Source organism: Cotesia typhae, unplaced genomic scaffold (genome assembly GCF_013202065.1).
Source record: "Cotesia typhae breed Kobodo isofemale line unplaced genomic scaffold, CoteBio_Ctyphae contig_5, whole genome shotgun sequence".
Taxonomy (NCBI): Eukaryota; Metazoa; Arthropoda; class Insecta; order Hymenoptera; family Braconidae; genus Cotesia; species Cotesia typhae.
In genome coordinates, this window is record NW_027423757.1 from 5,187,573 (window position 1) to 5,203,254 (window position 15,682).

General features: G+C 33.8%; 3 protein-coding genes across 3 annotated transcripts; all 3 read right to left on the minus strand.

The window, feature by feature from the left end:
• Positions 1–76: 76 nt before the first annotated feature.
• On the minus strand, positions 77–15,649 carry LOC141531524 (solute carrier family 22 member 13-like). The gene is made up of 10 exons (XM_074249411.1): positions 14,734–15,649; positions 6,747–7,054; positions 5,090–5,285; positions 4,727–4,985; positions 3,290–3,482; positions 3,102–3,207; positions 2,895–2,998; positions 1,526–1,740; positions 1,138–1,313; positions 77–318 (listed from the first exon to the last, which is right to left on the minus strand). The coding sequence occupies exons 2-10, from the start codon at positions 7,010–7,012 to the stop codon at positions 91–93; spliced, it is 1,743 nt and encodes a 580-aa protein (XP_074105512.1). The 5' UTR covers positions 7,013–7,054; positions 14,734–15,649; the 3' UTR covers positions 77–90.
• Positions 8,090–9,985, minus strand: LOC141530303 (uncharacterized). The gene has a single exon (XM_074247328.1). It carries the CDS (start codon positions 9,983–9,985, stop codon positions 8,090–8,092), a length of 1,896 nt encoding a protein of 631 aa, XP_074103429.1.
• On the minus strand, positions 10,622–12,186 carry LOC141530304 (uncharacterized). Its single transcript, XM_074247329.1, has 4 exons — positions 12,181–12,186; positions 11,798–12,077; positions 10,944–11,539; positions 10,622–10,870 (listed from the first exon to the last, which is right to left on the minus strand). The coding sequence occupies exons 1-4, from the start codon at positions 12,184–12,186 to the stop codon at positions 10,622–10,624; spliced, it is 1,131 nt and encodes a 376-aa protein (XP_074103430.1).
• Positions 15,650–15,682: the final 33 nt, after the last annotated feature.

Consider the following 15,682-nt stretch of genomic DNA (forward strand, 5'->3'; position numbering starts at 1 on the left):
ATTGAGAGTAATTAGTCTTTCAAGTATTATATTAGCTTCACTATAAAAATATATCATATACTTATTATTAATATTAATAATAATAAATGATTATCGTTCTATAGTACAATTGTTGTTTCCGTTTCGATGCCGATCAACGTCTATTTTATTGCAGCAAGGAAAAGACCAAAAGTGGTCACCTTTACTGAAATCTTCTCCTTGTTGTAACGTTTGAGGAAGCTCTCGTCCGGCTGTTTCCGGTAGAAATAATACTAATAATGACGATCCTAATGCTAGTACGCCGACAAATATCATTGGTAACCCAGGCCAAACTGATGCCTAAAAAAAATATCATTTTTAATGTCTTACTTTGGTGAAAAAAAATTTTTTTTAGAAATCAAAACTTGATTGATTTTTTTTAAATTTTCATTGAAAAATTTTCCTTATAAAAAACTTTGGTAATTATTTTCAAATGGAGTCAACCCCATTTTGGACCATAACTAGGTGAAAAATAACATTGTTTCATTTTTTTTTATTCTACTTGTTTTTACGGCGCATTTATAATAAAAAAATGTCGTGAAAGAAAAAAATAAAGATTTCAATAGCTTTTTTGCCTTCAAAAGTTGGAAAAAGTTTTGGCTCACATTTTTGGATAAATTTTTTTTTTTTTTTGAAAAGTACATAAAAACGATCAATTTAAAAAAAATGTTGAATATCACAATTGTTTAACAGATTTATAAATTTTTTTAAAAATATGTTAAAATTGTGATAATCAGATTTTTTTTTAATTGTTCATTTTTTGTGGATTTTTCAAAAAAAAAAAAATCAAATAAAAATTTCGTTCATAAATATTGAAATAAAAATTGACCCAACTTTTAAATATTTACCAAAGCTTTGAACAGTAGAAAAAAATTTGAAAAATCATTTAAAACTTTTTTTTAGAATCCATAAAAATCAAAAATATTTTAGTGAAATTTTAATAATTTTTTTTAATTATTTAGTAGTTGAAAAAATTTTTATAAAAAAAGATATCTAAGCTTATAATTGTAATGGAAATATAATTTTTTTTCCTGACATTTATATATCTAATCATTAAAAATTATTTTTATTTTAATAAAAATAAAATAAATGAAAATTGAATAAGAAAACAAATCTTACGAGATCGGTTATATAAGGAGCAACAGCGTGGGCTAGAATACCAAAGAGGTGCACTAATGCAACGCCTTGAGCTCTTACAGGAGTTGGAAGTAATTCAGTCGCGTATTGAAGACCAATATTTGCAGCCATATTTGCGGAAAACCGTGCTACTATCGATGAACTTAGTTTAGCTTGAGCTACACAATTAAAATAAAATTAATATTTGTATAATATAAGTGATAAAATTATATTTGAGATCGAGAAATAAGAATACGGAACACAATTGCTGTTTTAAAATAGCCGAGCATTGTTTACAATATCCTATTGTTCGGTCTCGTTTTCAATGTGTCAAACGTTAAGTAATAAAATAATAAAAACGTATTGTAAATATTGACATTGCGGTATTTACTTGATGGCAAATAGAGTTCAGCGAAGCTACAAGCGCCAATAGCACCGAGAGTGAGGAATCCACAAAATCTACGGCCCCATCGATCAAGAATGAGTGTAACAAGTAAACCAGCAGGTAATTCTGTTGCTGAAGCTAGGGTGAATGAAACAAATACTGAACTGCGTAGAAGTTTTAACGAGTAGACATGCCCATCGAAGCAAATAATCAATAAGGTCCTGTTGAAATAATAATGTATTTTTATTCTATTTATGATTTTGGGTTAAAATTAGTATTCTGAAAAAAAAAAAAAAAAAAAAAAAAAAAAAAATCCACTTGATTTAAGAGGAGTATCTTTGATTTAGGAAAACTAATTAATGAAAATCTACACAGTCAAAAATTTTTGTGTTATATATTTAACACTTTTTCGCATTAATTTAACACAACAAATATTAGATTTACACATAAAAGTGTTAAATATTTAACACAAAATTTTTTGACGCAACGACGCAAAAAATTTTTTGTCTTGAAACACGTTTTCTTAGCTTGAGAAATTCTACATTTTTGATCAAAAGAATGTTATCTTCGTGAAATACAATCAAATTTTTCATTGAAACATACAATTATTTAAAACTAACAATAATTTATTTTTCCTTCAAGAATTTTGTATTTTTGATTTTAGAAAAAATTTTTTCATTCAAAATATTGAAATAAGCTTGAAAAAATTCAAATTTTTTACTTGACCCCATTATGAAAGTTATTTTTGATAATATAGAAAATAACAAAAATCCAAGGATTGTTTGTATCCTTCAAACACGTTCACAATAATTTTAATCAATGGTACTTAGTATCTTAACTTAAACCAGGTATCAAGAAATTATTGAGTGAAATATGGTTTATTTTGTTTGAAAATAGTTAAGTGCTTCATTAAATTCGCCACGAAAAAATATATATATGAGAACATACACTTTTTTTTTGCCAAAAACGTATATGAAAAATTTATCACATGTTCTCAAATATAATGGATAAGAAAATAACTTTTCCAAAATTCGGTATGAAAAATTGACTTAATTTGAATTGATTATCTTGAAGAAAGAATAAAATTTTGAAGACAATATTTTTCTTGAATCTAGTTTTTTTTTTTTTTTTATTTTTCAGTGGAGAGGTAGGATAGTGCGATATTAAAAAAAATTTTTTTTTAATATTCAAAAGTGATTAATTAATATTGCAACACTGCTAATATATAATAGTTAATTAAATATTGATGTTACGCATTAATTTATTAATTAAAACGGTAATAAATATTCAAAAGTAATTATGATGCATAATGATTGTTAATAAATGAATAATTTATAAGATATAATAAAATTAAAAATAAAAATCATTTATTTACCAAAAAGAAATTAAGAGGATTGTAGTCCTAGCCAGTCGTGGTGTTTTAAATAGGTCAAATAATGTTGCAGATTCGACGCGATTATTGATATCTCCGGTATTTCTCTTTAACAGTACACAAATACATATTTTATTTAATTATATTTGTCACAGAAAGATAAATCAATACTTTAAAAATATCAATTACTGTACAATAAAATAAACTTACAATGAAAGCGTCGTAAATTCTGGGATCGGGATTTTTTCCGTTAATGCGGGCGACGTTTTTCAAATTTTCAACAACTTTTTCCCACTGCTCTGTGGATGCGTACCATCTAAGTAAGTCCCAATGAATTGAAAGCAATGCATTATTAATTGTTAATAGATATTTTAGGTTTTGCTTACGGAATTATTTACCGTGCACTTTCCGGAAGAATCCACGGTGTGAATAATCCAACAATCATCGGAATAGCTACAATGTAGGCGAAATGTCTCCAGTCACTAACATAATACGCCACCCAGGGCAGTACAGTACTACCAATTGCGAAATGAATTCCAAATGCGATGTTAAATACTATTGTCCGTCTATTTATTGCCATGTATTCAACAACTGAAATTTACTTATTCAAATTAATCTTTCACAAGGATAGTTAAATTTGGGATTCAAAACTTCATTATTCGAATAAATTGTGATTTACTGCAGGATCATTAAAATTATTATTAAAGAGGATAATAATATATTTTAATAATTACAATTACTGTTATTTGTTATTGAAATGAATAAAAATGGACAAAATTTTTATTACGTTTGCATAAATAAATTTAAGGGTGAAATAAATTGGAGGATAGTCACGATCGATAAAGCAAAGGAACTGTAAGTAAAATGCGAGCTTACTTCAAAGAGAAATTTCTTTTGAAAATTCTTATTTAAGAGTCACTTTAAATTTTTAGAAATAAAATTCTCGTTTTTAAAAAAATTTAAGATATAAATTTAATAGCTACTTAATTTACTTATTTAAAAATTAATTATAAATTGTTAAATTCACCCCTAAATATTGTATCCAATGAAAAAATTCAAATTCAGCATTCATTTTTATAATGTAAAAAAAAAAAGTTTGCAAAAATATTTTTCGACAAAATAATGTTTTTAACACATTAATTTGCATTTGTAGTTATAAAAATTTATAAAAACAATTAACAAAATATTAATAGTTCAGTTTTTCATTTTTAAATTACCGTAATGTCCGATCTACTGTTTACACAAAGTAAAATAACGCTTACACAGAAAAAAAAATTTACTTGAATCAACTAAATAATTTTGAAGAATTTCATCTTCTTGGTTTGAGTTAAAGAATTCTTAAACTTGGTTCAAGTACATTTTATTTGATTTAAGAATTTTTTGTCTTGATTCAAGGCAATGAGCTTCTTCAAAATTATTTTCTTGGTTCAAGAATTTTACTCTTGATTCAAGTTAATTTTTTTTTTCAGTGTATAAACCCAAAATTAGTATCAATACAGAATACCACATGAGCTTATAATCAAGTATATTAAAACGGTGAATAAAATTTATTTCTGATTTCAACAACGATACTTTTTCAAAGTTATCAGTTGGTCAGTGATTGAGATTCTACAAAAGATATGTCATGAAATATATGTATGCTTAAGAGTAATTTACGAGTTTAATACTACCGAGTGCGTATAAGGTCGATTTAACTATCTAAAAAATAATATTTAAAGTACTTAAACTCTTCGAGGTCAAGTTCATTTGGTAACAATAAAATAAAATAAAATTACACATTATTATTGACTTGTTAAATTTCTGATGATAATTCACTATTGAATAATTGAACTTACCAATAATGAGTGGTATATTAATACAGTTATCAAACGCAAATCCAGTAAAAAAACGACACAACGCAAAGGTCCAAAAATTGTTGGACCAAGCCGTGGCGACAGTTCCAAAGCCAGATACCAAGCAGCTGATAACCAACGCCGGTATCCGTCCTTTGTGATCAGCGATCCATCCAAATATAAATGAGCCGAGTATTGAGCCGCAGAAGAAAATAGCTTGCGAACTCGATATCAAGTATTCTTTATCGCATACCCAATCTAGCTAATCGACAAGGGTCACGAAACAGTCAATTTGGTCGCCTTATAAAATATCTAAGAAATTATTGTAATAATTATAATTTTAATAAATGTAATAATTTATCGCACCTCGCTACTGATTGTCAAGTAGGGAACTTGTGTTAAATTGTACTCCCATTTTTCACATTTGACCTTTTTGTCTGTTTTCCATGCCGATGAATTCAGATTTTTGTTGTACTGGACCAATTCACGGAAGTTTAAATCTTTTCTATTGCACTTGTCGTAGTAGGGAAACGTATCCATTGCGGGTATCGCCGCCTTTATTCTGTAATTAAGTTTTAAAATGATTGATTATATAATTATAAATATAATAAATCGGCTTCGCCCCGGCCAACAATTTCATAAGATCTGAGACTTTTCTTATTTTCTTTCTCAAGGGGTGTAATATATTATTGAGAATACTATTTAAGAAAATGGTTAATGTCCATTCAAGAGCGACTATTAACTTTACAAAAAAAATTTATCCCTGATTAATAAAAAGTATTCAAACAAAAAAAAAAGTTAATTCAATACTTTTTAATAGTTTTTTCTTCGTCTTAATATTTTTTTTTTTATTCAGGGATAGTTTACGCCATTTTGTGTAATCGTTGAAAATACTTCTGGTGCTTTTTCATATTTTTCGCTTCATAATTATTATTTAAATGATTTAGATATGTTAAATACTAAGTTTATTTTGTTAAATAGGCCTACATGATGGTACAATTCTTATGAATCATACGTGTCTATTCACTTTTCCGAACCTATGCACAAGAAACATTATGTTTACCTCTATGATATAAATGTACTATGTCTATATATATTTATCTATCTTTGAGAAATTAAATAGAAAATAAATAATGTAAAAGTGTAAATTTAAATAAATGACATTCGAAAAGAGCGAATTAATAGTAAGAATTCATATAGTTATTTAATTAAGTATTTAAAAAAAAAACATCTTGTCATTTATCAATATAGATTGTATACAATAACAATAGCATGTCATATCAAGTCTACTTGCAATTGAATATTTAATACCAATACATTTACGCTTTTTCTGAGGTAATAATAATAATAAATACAGATAATTATATTGTTTTCTAAGTAATGATAACTACTTTTACAGTTATTAATTTACTCATTCGCTCAAGTTATTTTTAAGTCGTACATACGATACTTTACGTACAAATCGATCCACGCGTACTAACGATTACTTCATTATTCGTCGGAAAAATAATACAATTGATAATATAATACAACAATTACTTTAATATGTATTTGTGAAACATAATGAAGACGTTGAACTTGGTAGTGTCATACCATTTATGAAAATATTTTTTTCTCGGTGATTATTTTATAATTGATACTTTAACAAAAAAATTGCTGTAACATAATAAATTATTTGAAATTTTTTATACTTTATTGTAAGGACACTCATAAAAAATCAATTTGATTCAAGAAAATAAAATTTTCAACCCAGATAATCATTTTAAAGAATTAAAATATTTTTAATCAAAAGAAAAATTATTGAATGAAAAAAATATACTCAAGTTTAGAAAAATTTTTTTGCTTGATTCCAGACTTTGAAATTCTTCAAAATGATTTTTTTCATCAGTCTAATTATAAAAAAAAAAAAAAAAAAAAAAAAAAACTTTAAACTGAAAAATGCGCTCATACAATTAAAAAATAAATTTTTATAGAATTTTACTATAAAAATATTAAATAAATGTTTAAAATAAAAGTTCCTTACCGTTCTTCGGCAGTGAGGTTTAAATCCTGCAATTCCGGAACATAACAATAGTACTCCTGTGGTACGAGTGTCAAAAAAAACGTCGAAAAATACAAATTTGAATAAATAAGCCCATAAGGAAAGAGCACGAGCAATAAATAGAGCTGATATTTTCCAAAATTTCCTACGTGAGGTAGAATATCGTCAATAGACTCAAATTTCTGTCTAAGAGCCGTACGTTCACTTAGTTCCATATCGTAGCTTCGTGTCTTCAAGTGTTCCTTCATAATTGCCGGCTTGTTAATCTGGATCGTATCTTGGATTTTAATCTTAAAAAGTATTAGTTTAATTTATTATTATGTCTTTCAGATGTATCTTATTTGTCTGTCTGATCAATATACATATATATATTACAAAACAATAATAATAACAATAAATAAATAAGTTAAGCAAGTAGACTGGTTGTTTAGTACTAATACCGGTACCTTCCCTCAAACTTGGTTAGGTTTTCTTACAAGTGGAATTATTTAGTGGTCTTGAAAAAGACCGTTTTGATTAAGACTAAGTGGTAGTCTTGAGATGACTTGTTAGTCACACACTCTTTAAAAAGAGTTTTGAATAGTGAGCCCTGAAAAGAGCTATTTAGATTTTAGCTCTTAAAAGAGCTGTTAGGATAGCAAAAAAACGTAGCTGCCGTTGAAACTGACTCAGTGTGTCTGATATGATCCGAGGTGACTGAATAAAAACCTTGAGTTGAGGATAGACAAGCTTTGCACGCTTGTTATCCGAAACACTGCACTGTAGATGGTAAGCCTTGCTCGCTTACTGTAGATCTTGTAGTTCTTTCTTCTTCTTCTTCTTCTTCTTCGCTCGATGGTTTAAAGTGGACTGTGTTGTAGCTATCCTCGCTGCCTCTTTTAAACTATCTGGTGATTTGAGAGGGGATTGAATTGTGTGAATGTATTGGCTCGCTAGCTCCGATGGACTGAGTGGGGATATCGAAGGTAGCGGGCCAATTACAACTTAGAATACTTTCCCACTATGACTGGCTCTCTCGTCATGGTCTGTGCGTTTGTTAATACCTGATAAAGATCTTAGCTAGGACTGGCTTTCTATTCATGATCAGTACGATTATTAGACTTAATGAAGACTTTGACTATGGCTAGCTCCTTAGTCATGATTCTTGCGATTGTTAGTACTTCATGAAGATCTTGACCATGATTAGCTCTCTAGTCATGGTCCGCGCGATTGTTGGTACCATGACTAGCCCTCTAGTCATGGTCCGTGCGATTGTTAATGCCGAATGATAGGTTTGATGGTTTTTTCAACATTCTCCCCCAATTCTGCAGGAATGCAGAATTTTACTATGATGTATCTTGATGAGGAGCTAATGGGAGAAGAGCTAACTTAACAATTGGTCTGGTAAGAGTTGTTGTAGCGGTCTTGAGTGTGACTACTCGAGTAAGTCCATCTTTTCCGGGGTGAAGTTGAATTACTCTCGCGAGAGGCCATTTTGAAGGGGGAAGTCTTTCATCAGTTATTAGCACTAAAGATCCTAGTTTGATATCGTCTTGTTTGTTGTGCCACTTTGAGATAGACTGATGTGCAGATAAGCATTCAGCTGACCATTGGTTCCAGAATTGTTGAAATCGTTCCTGAATCCGTTGGAATTGAGATAGTCTGGACTCGTTTACGGAAGTTAGAGATGGTTCAGGTATTGAGTTGAGCGCAGCTCCTCGAATGAAATGGCCTGGAGTTAGGGCTGAGAGGTCCTCTGGATCATCTGATAGAGCACTGAGAGGTCTTGAGTTGAGCACTGCTTCAACTTGTGCTAAGAGGGTAGAAAAATCTTCGAATGTGAAGCTGGTTTCCGATATTGACGATTGGAGATGACGTTTGACAGATTTCACTGCAGCTTCCCATTTACCTCCCATATGTGGTGCTCCTGGGGGATTAAATCTCCAATTGGTACCATCATTGGTGAGTAGGCGTTGAAGCTCTTTTGATTCTGATGTAGCCTGGGAGAAGAGACGTTTCAATTCATTGTCAGCTCCTTTGAAATTAGTTCCACAATCGCTATGTAATGTTTTGCAGATTCCTCGTCGACTAGAAAATCTTCGAAATGCCTTCAAGAAACCTTCGGTTGAGTAATCTGAGACTGCTTCAAGATGAATTGCTGATGTTGAGAAACAGACGAAGACAGCTATCCACCCTTTAAATTTTCTTGCACCTTTTCCTTGGAACGTTTTAAGAGTTATAGGTCCAGCGTAGTCCACACCAGTGGTTTCAAAGACTGGTGATGGAGTAACTCGAGATGCTGGAAGAGGGGCCATAAGTTGTTGAGTTTTGACTGCTCGAATTCGAGCGCATGTTAAGCAATGATGGATATAAGATTTAATAGGAGCTCTGCCGCCCAGAATCCAACATTGACGTCGTAGATATGCCAAAGTAAGTTGTGTCCCGCCATGAAGGGTTCGAGTATGAGCGTCAGCGATGAGAAGTTCTGAGAGTTTGCATTTACTCGGGAGTATTGGTGGATGTTTGCTCTCTGGATCAAGTTGAGAGTTCTGAAGACGTCCTCCTACTCGAAGTATGACTTGATAATCTAATCTTGCTGTTAATCTAGAGAGGGCATGAGACTTTATCAGTGGTTTTCCTGACATGATAGTGCTGATCTCAGATGAAAAGTATGCTTGCTGCGTTGATTTTATCCAGAAGAGTTTTGCTTTTTCCAAGTCTGCAGGTCCAATTGGAGATGTTAATATGTTTGAGTTGGGGATCCGTTTGAAACATGAGATGGCTCTTTGACAAAGTGCTGTTATTCGTAGTAACTTGTTAAGATCCTTGTGGAATGTTTTTACACATGGAAGATCGATCAAGTCCCAAATTGTTGGCTGTATAACTGCTGTTAACGAGATGCCAGGTCGTTCCTCGAGATCTTCTGTTGGAGATGGAGCTACGGAGATTGGCCAATATTCAGGAGATTGAGCTAACCATGGTGGGCCTGTCCACCAGAGATGATGCTGAATTAGTTGAGAAGCGGTTAGACCTCTTGAAGCACAATCTGCTGGATTGAGCTTTCCTGATGTGTATCTCCAACTTGCATTTGGAAGTGTCTGATGAATAGTTGAAACTCTGTTTCCAACGTATTCTTTCCATTTCATGGGGTTATTTTTAACCCATGTAAGTGTTATTGAAGAGTCGGTCCATAGAAATAAAGGGACATCCTTGAGTTCCAATGTAGATTGCGTATGCCTCATAAGTTGAGCGAGAAGTACAGCAGCTGAAAGCTCTAATCATGGAATGGTTAGTCGTTTGATCGGAGCGACTCTAGTTTTTGAGCAGACTAGAGTGACTTTCGAATTTCCTGTATGATCGGTGACTCTGAGATAAACAGCGGCTGCCATTGCTAGCTGAGATGCATCGGAGAATCCATGTAGTTGGATAGAGTACGAATTAGATTGCAGATTAATCCATCTGGGTATTCAAAGTTCAGTTAGCTTTGAGATATCTTCTTTAAACTTGGCCCATTTATGAATTGTATCAGGGCAGAGTTGATCATCCCAGTCTAGCTTCTCAAGCCATAGCTGCTGGAGTAGAATCTTTGCTCGAATTACTACAGGTGAGATGAGTCCTAATGGATCAAAGAGCTGAGCTACTTCAGAGAGAATCGACCTTTTAGTTATTGAGTCTTTTTCTGAGATAGTACCTTGGAATGTAAATTGATCTTGAGAGGACGACCACGAGATGCCCAATACTTTTGATAACGAATCATCAAAGATATGAACTGTTTACTCGTCTTTTAATTGAGATGCTGATGGGATGATGAACTCCTGACTGTTGCTTTTCCACTTATCTAATGGTAGGCATGCTGAAGCGCACATATGGTTGAGCTGCTAAGCGATTTCATTAAGAAGTTCAATCGTGTCAGCTCCACCGGAGATGTCATCTACATAACTTCCTTTCAGAATTGCATCTACTGCAAGTGGATAATTTTCTCGTTCGTCTTCCACTAGTCTCTTGAGGGTTCTACAGGCAAGATACGGCGCTGATTGAGTCCCATACGTAACAGTTGTCAATTGATATGCTTGTACGCTGCTTGTTGATCCAAAGAATTCGTTGCAAGTCCCAATCTTTCTTATGAACTTAAATTTGCCTAAACATTTTTACAATGTCTGTCATAAAGATGTATATATAGCGTCTGATCCATAACAATACATCAATGATGTCTCGTTGAGTTTTTGGGCCTGTGTGTTGAATGTCATTGAGAGAGACTTGAGAAGTGGTCTTGCACGACCCGTTAAACACGACTCTGAGCTTTGTTGAGGTGCTCTGTTCTCTGAGAACTCCATGATGAGGTAGATAATAAGGATATTGAGGTTCAGGGGCATCATTAGGAACCGCTACCATGTGGCCTAAGGTTTCATATTCTTGCATGAAGTCCATATACCGCTGTTTGAGAAGTTCGTCGGAATCCAGATGCTTGAGAAGTCGTTTCAGACACCGGTAAGCGATAGCTCTGGAATCTCCCAATTGCGAGATTTCAGCTGATAGTGGGATTCGCACCACGTAGCGACCTTCTTGGTTTCGTGAGAGTGTGCTAGTGTAATAGTCTTCACATTGAGCTTCTGCTAAACTGAGAGATGGCTTTATTTGATCTGGAACTTCTTTCTGAACCCAGAACTTTGTGAGCGAGTCTTGAAGCTCATCGTTTGTCACAGTATGAAGCGACCTGAGGGGGTGATTTCGTGCCTGAGATGATGCTGGTCCAAGAAAGGCCCATCCAAAGATTGTGTGAATAGCTAATGGCTCATCTGATTACCCTTTAATTATTGGAGATGGTTCTAATATTTGATTAAGCGTATCTGCCCCGATGAGGATTTCAACGTGTCCAGGCTTCAGGAAGTCTGGATCTGCTCTTTCTAGCTTGCTCAGATGAGACCAATGCTGATCTGTGATGGAGACTGATGGAATCTTAGTAGTGATTTGAGGCAGGATGTATGCTCTGATATGGACTTGCTTATGTGAGATGCAAGATTCAATGGTTAAGTTCGTTTGACCAAGGGTTTTACTTGGAGACTGATTACCCACGCCTAATATTGGTATCACAGCTGCTAGATGGTTGAGTTTTGCATCTTTAACTAGCTTGGCTGAAACTAATGTCAATTCTGATCCTGGATCGATGAGAGGACGAGTTGTATATGTTTTCATATTAGGAGACACTACAAGTACTTTGCAAGTAGCCAGGATTACTGCAGTTCTTGTTTTAAATGCTGATAAAGCTGTCACTTTTGCCTGAGCAGGCAATTGCTCTGGCTGAGATGACTTGGAGATGTCAATTGTCTGAGAGGACTGGTTGTATTTCGTGATATTGGCATCAGTTTGAGATGCTCTTGATCTGAGATAACTTCCTGGCTTGAGATGACTGCGTGGGTTCTGAGAAGACGGCTGCCACCGTCATTGTGGAGTTGATTTGTCTTCTGTTTGTGAATGCTGAGACAGCGATGTTAACTTTTCAGAAAAGGCTGCAAGAGGTGCTGGCTTTTCCTTGGGTTTTGTAAACAGGCTGTGCAACAATGTATGATGGCGCTCTTTACACAGCTTGCAAGTTTGAGTGTTAATACACTTGTACAAGTTGTGTCTACCTAAGCAGTTGTAACACAACCGCTCGTTCTGGACTAACTGAAGTTTTTCAGCATGAGGCTTTGCTGAGAAGTCTGGACAGAAAGCAAGGTAATGATTCTTGCCACAGTACTTGCAAGTGTTGTTCAAGTCCTTCGCCCATGGCTTTGCCTCAGTTAGAGATGACGTTCCAGGTTGGTCTGAGATGACGTGATGAACCTTTGCTGGTTGAGATGGCCTAATATCTGGTTTTATTTTTTTTTAAAGCGCTCTTGGACTGTTCTTCTATGCTTTCCAGAGCTCTAGCGGCACCAGTAAGAAAACCAGTTAACTGATCTAAAGATGGGTACTCCGTTGCTGACCCAAGGTGCATCTCCCAATCTTCACGAGTCTTGGGATCCAGATGATGTGTCATGAGGTGGACTATGAGTGAATCCCATTGTTCAACTGGAAGTCCAAGGGCTTTTAGTGAGTTAGTCGATTCAGAAACAACATTGAGAAGCGCATTGAGAGTAGCTGATGATCGGACTCCTGGCGTCTTCAATCGTAGAAGCTTATCCAGTTGAGCTGCTATGAGAAGTCTTTTGTTCTCATACCTCTTGACGAGCATGTCCCAGGCTACTTAGAAAGAGTCAGCTGAGATTTTGATGTTGGAGATGAGACTAGCAGCATTTTCACTGAGACTATTGCGGAGATGGACGAACTTTTCTGAGTTTGAGATGGCTGTGTTTTCACCAATTAGTGAGACGAACAAATCTGAGAAGGCTCTCCCATCTCCGAAATTACCAGAAAATGGTGGAATCGGAATCTTGGGCAATGATGATGGTCTGACTGCTGTACTTCCGGTTAAACTTACGTTGGCAAGGCTGGATCCGCTAGGAGGGTTAGCTGCTTCTAGCTCTGAGATTCTATCTTCCAGGGCAGCTTAGATATTTACAACGCACTGCATAGCCGTTTCGTAAGCGTTGTTCTTGATATACGGATCGTCTGATGGAATCTCGACCTTTGATAGGATGATTTTTTCGTGCTCAGCTTCAAACTTTTCCCAGTTTGTCTTGAGCATTAGCAACTTTGCCTTGGCCACGTGAATATTGAAGTTGTGGTGAGCTTCTGCCTGGACTTCCTTCTGAAGAGACATGATGAAGGCGTATTTGGACTGCTGCAGAGACAGTCTTGCCTGAAGTGCCGACATTATTGAGGATTTGAATAACAAAACTTCCCGCAGCACTTAGTGCTCCGCAATGCGCTAAGTCGTGAAATCCAATCTCAAGAAATGTCACGCACGCCAAGAGATGTGTCTTGAGATGTCGCTGATAACTACCCAAGTTGAGGGAAGATCCGGCTCGAGGGACCACAAAATGTTTAGTACTAATACCGGTACCTTCCCTCAAACTTGGTTAGGTTTTCTTACAAGTGGAATTATTTAGTGGTCTTGAAAAAGACCGTTTTGATTAAGACTAAGTGGTAGTCTTGAGATGACTTGTTAGTCACACACTCTTTAAAAAGAGTTTTGAATAGTGAGCCCTGAAAAGAGCTATTTAGATTTTAGCTCTTAAAAGAGCTGTTAGGATAGCAAAAAAACGTAGCTGCCGTTGAAACTGACTCAGTGTGTCTGATATGATCCGAGGTGACTGAATAAAAACCTTGAGTTGAGGATAGACAAGCTTTGCACGCTTGTTATCCGAAACACTGCACTGTAGATGGTAAGCCTTGCTCGCTTACTGTAGATCTTGTAGTTCTTTCTTCTTCTTCTTCTTCTTCGCTCGATGGTTTAAAGTGGACTGTGCTGTAGCTCTCCTCGCTGCCTCTTTTAATTACAACTTAGAATACTTGCCACAATGACTGGCTCTCTCGTCATGGTCCGTGCGTTTGTTAATACCTGATAAAGATCTTAGCTAGGACTGGCTTTCTATTCATGATCAGTACGATTATTAGACTTAATGAAGACTTTGACTATGGCTAGCTCCTTAGTCATGATTCTTGCGATTGTTAGTACTTCAAGAAGATCTTGACCATGATTAGCTCTCTAGTCATGGTCCGCGCGATTGTTGGTACCATGACTAGCTCTCTAGTCATGGTCCGTGCCATTGTTAATGCCGAATGATAGGTTTGATGGTTTTTTCAACACTGGTTAATTTTTTTATTTCCATTCTGTACTAATAACTTTTTATTACTCTTTATTAATGTAAATCATTATAGTTTTTATCCACGCACTATTTTTAAACACACACTCGAATAAATCCTTGAATCAATTGGTTTTATCAATCAACTTGTCAAAGTATTTATTTATTTTTTTATAATTAAAGTCTATTTTTTTTTTTTTTTTTTTTTCTATACATAAATCGGAGAAAATATGCATGATAATTTAAATAAAGCTGATACTTACTTGTAAAAAATTTTTAAAGATTGTTTATTAGCGATTATTGATTAACACACATCGCTTTTAATAAAATACTAAAAATCACTGCAATTTATTACAAACAATTATATTTAAAAATAAAAAAAATTTAATCAGTAAACATATTTCAAATTATCCGTTGACCTTCGCAGTGACAGAAAATTGCTTAGAAACTCAAAATGATAAACAGTAGTTGTACTAGCAGTTAAAAAATAATTAAGGAAGTAAAACTGAAATTGAGTGACAATGTGCCGAGGGAATGTTGTGGACTGGACTTTTGTAATGTAAGTTACTTACACGAGAAACAATTCACGAGTATGAGCGTAAAAAATAATAAAGAATTAGAAAGAGTAAGAAATAGTTCGGCTGTGTGGACTGAGAGAGGGCAATGTATTTCTGGGAGTTGATTATGTCACGGCCAGAAGCTTTTCACACACTTCTCTTGTTCTGTCTATAAATAATTATTGGATATATATAATGTGTGTATAAGTATTACAAGAGAGTGTAAGTGCAAGTGTTGGATAAAATGTCATAGGAATACATTGCTGTAAAAGTTAATATTTATTTTAAAATTTAATAACTCACACTTGTTTTTTCACGAAGAACAAATTTTATCCGTATTATCAGATTTAAATTATCAATGTCTGCTGTCTTGATTTTTTTTTAGTGTAAATATAGAATACAGAGCTATAACCAGATTATTTAAATTAGTTTAATTATTTTTTTTGAATCATGTTTTCATTTTATTGAGGGAAAATTCATTGTTTGAGAACAATTTATAATTGAAGAATTTATAAAAAAAAATTTTTTCATTGCCTGAAAAAAAATTTAAAGAATTTACCAAAGTTGATATGAAACAATTTCATTAAAATATTTATTGAAAACTCAATGCAAAATATTCATCAATAACGCTCCGATAAAAAGTAACAACGTTTAA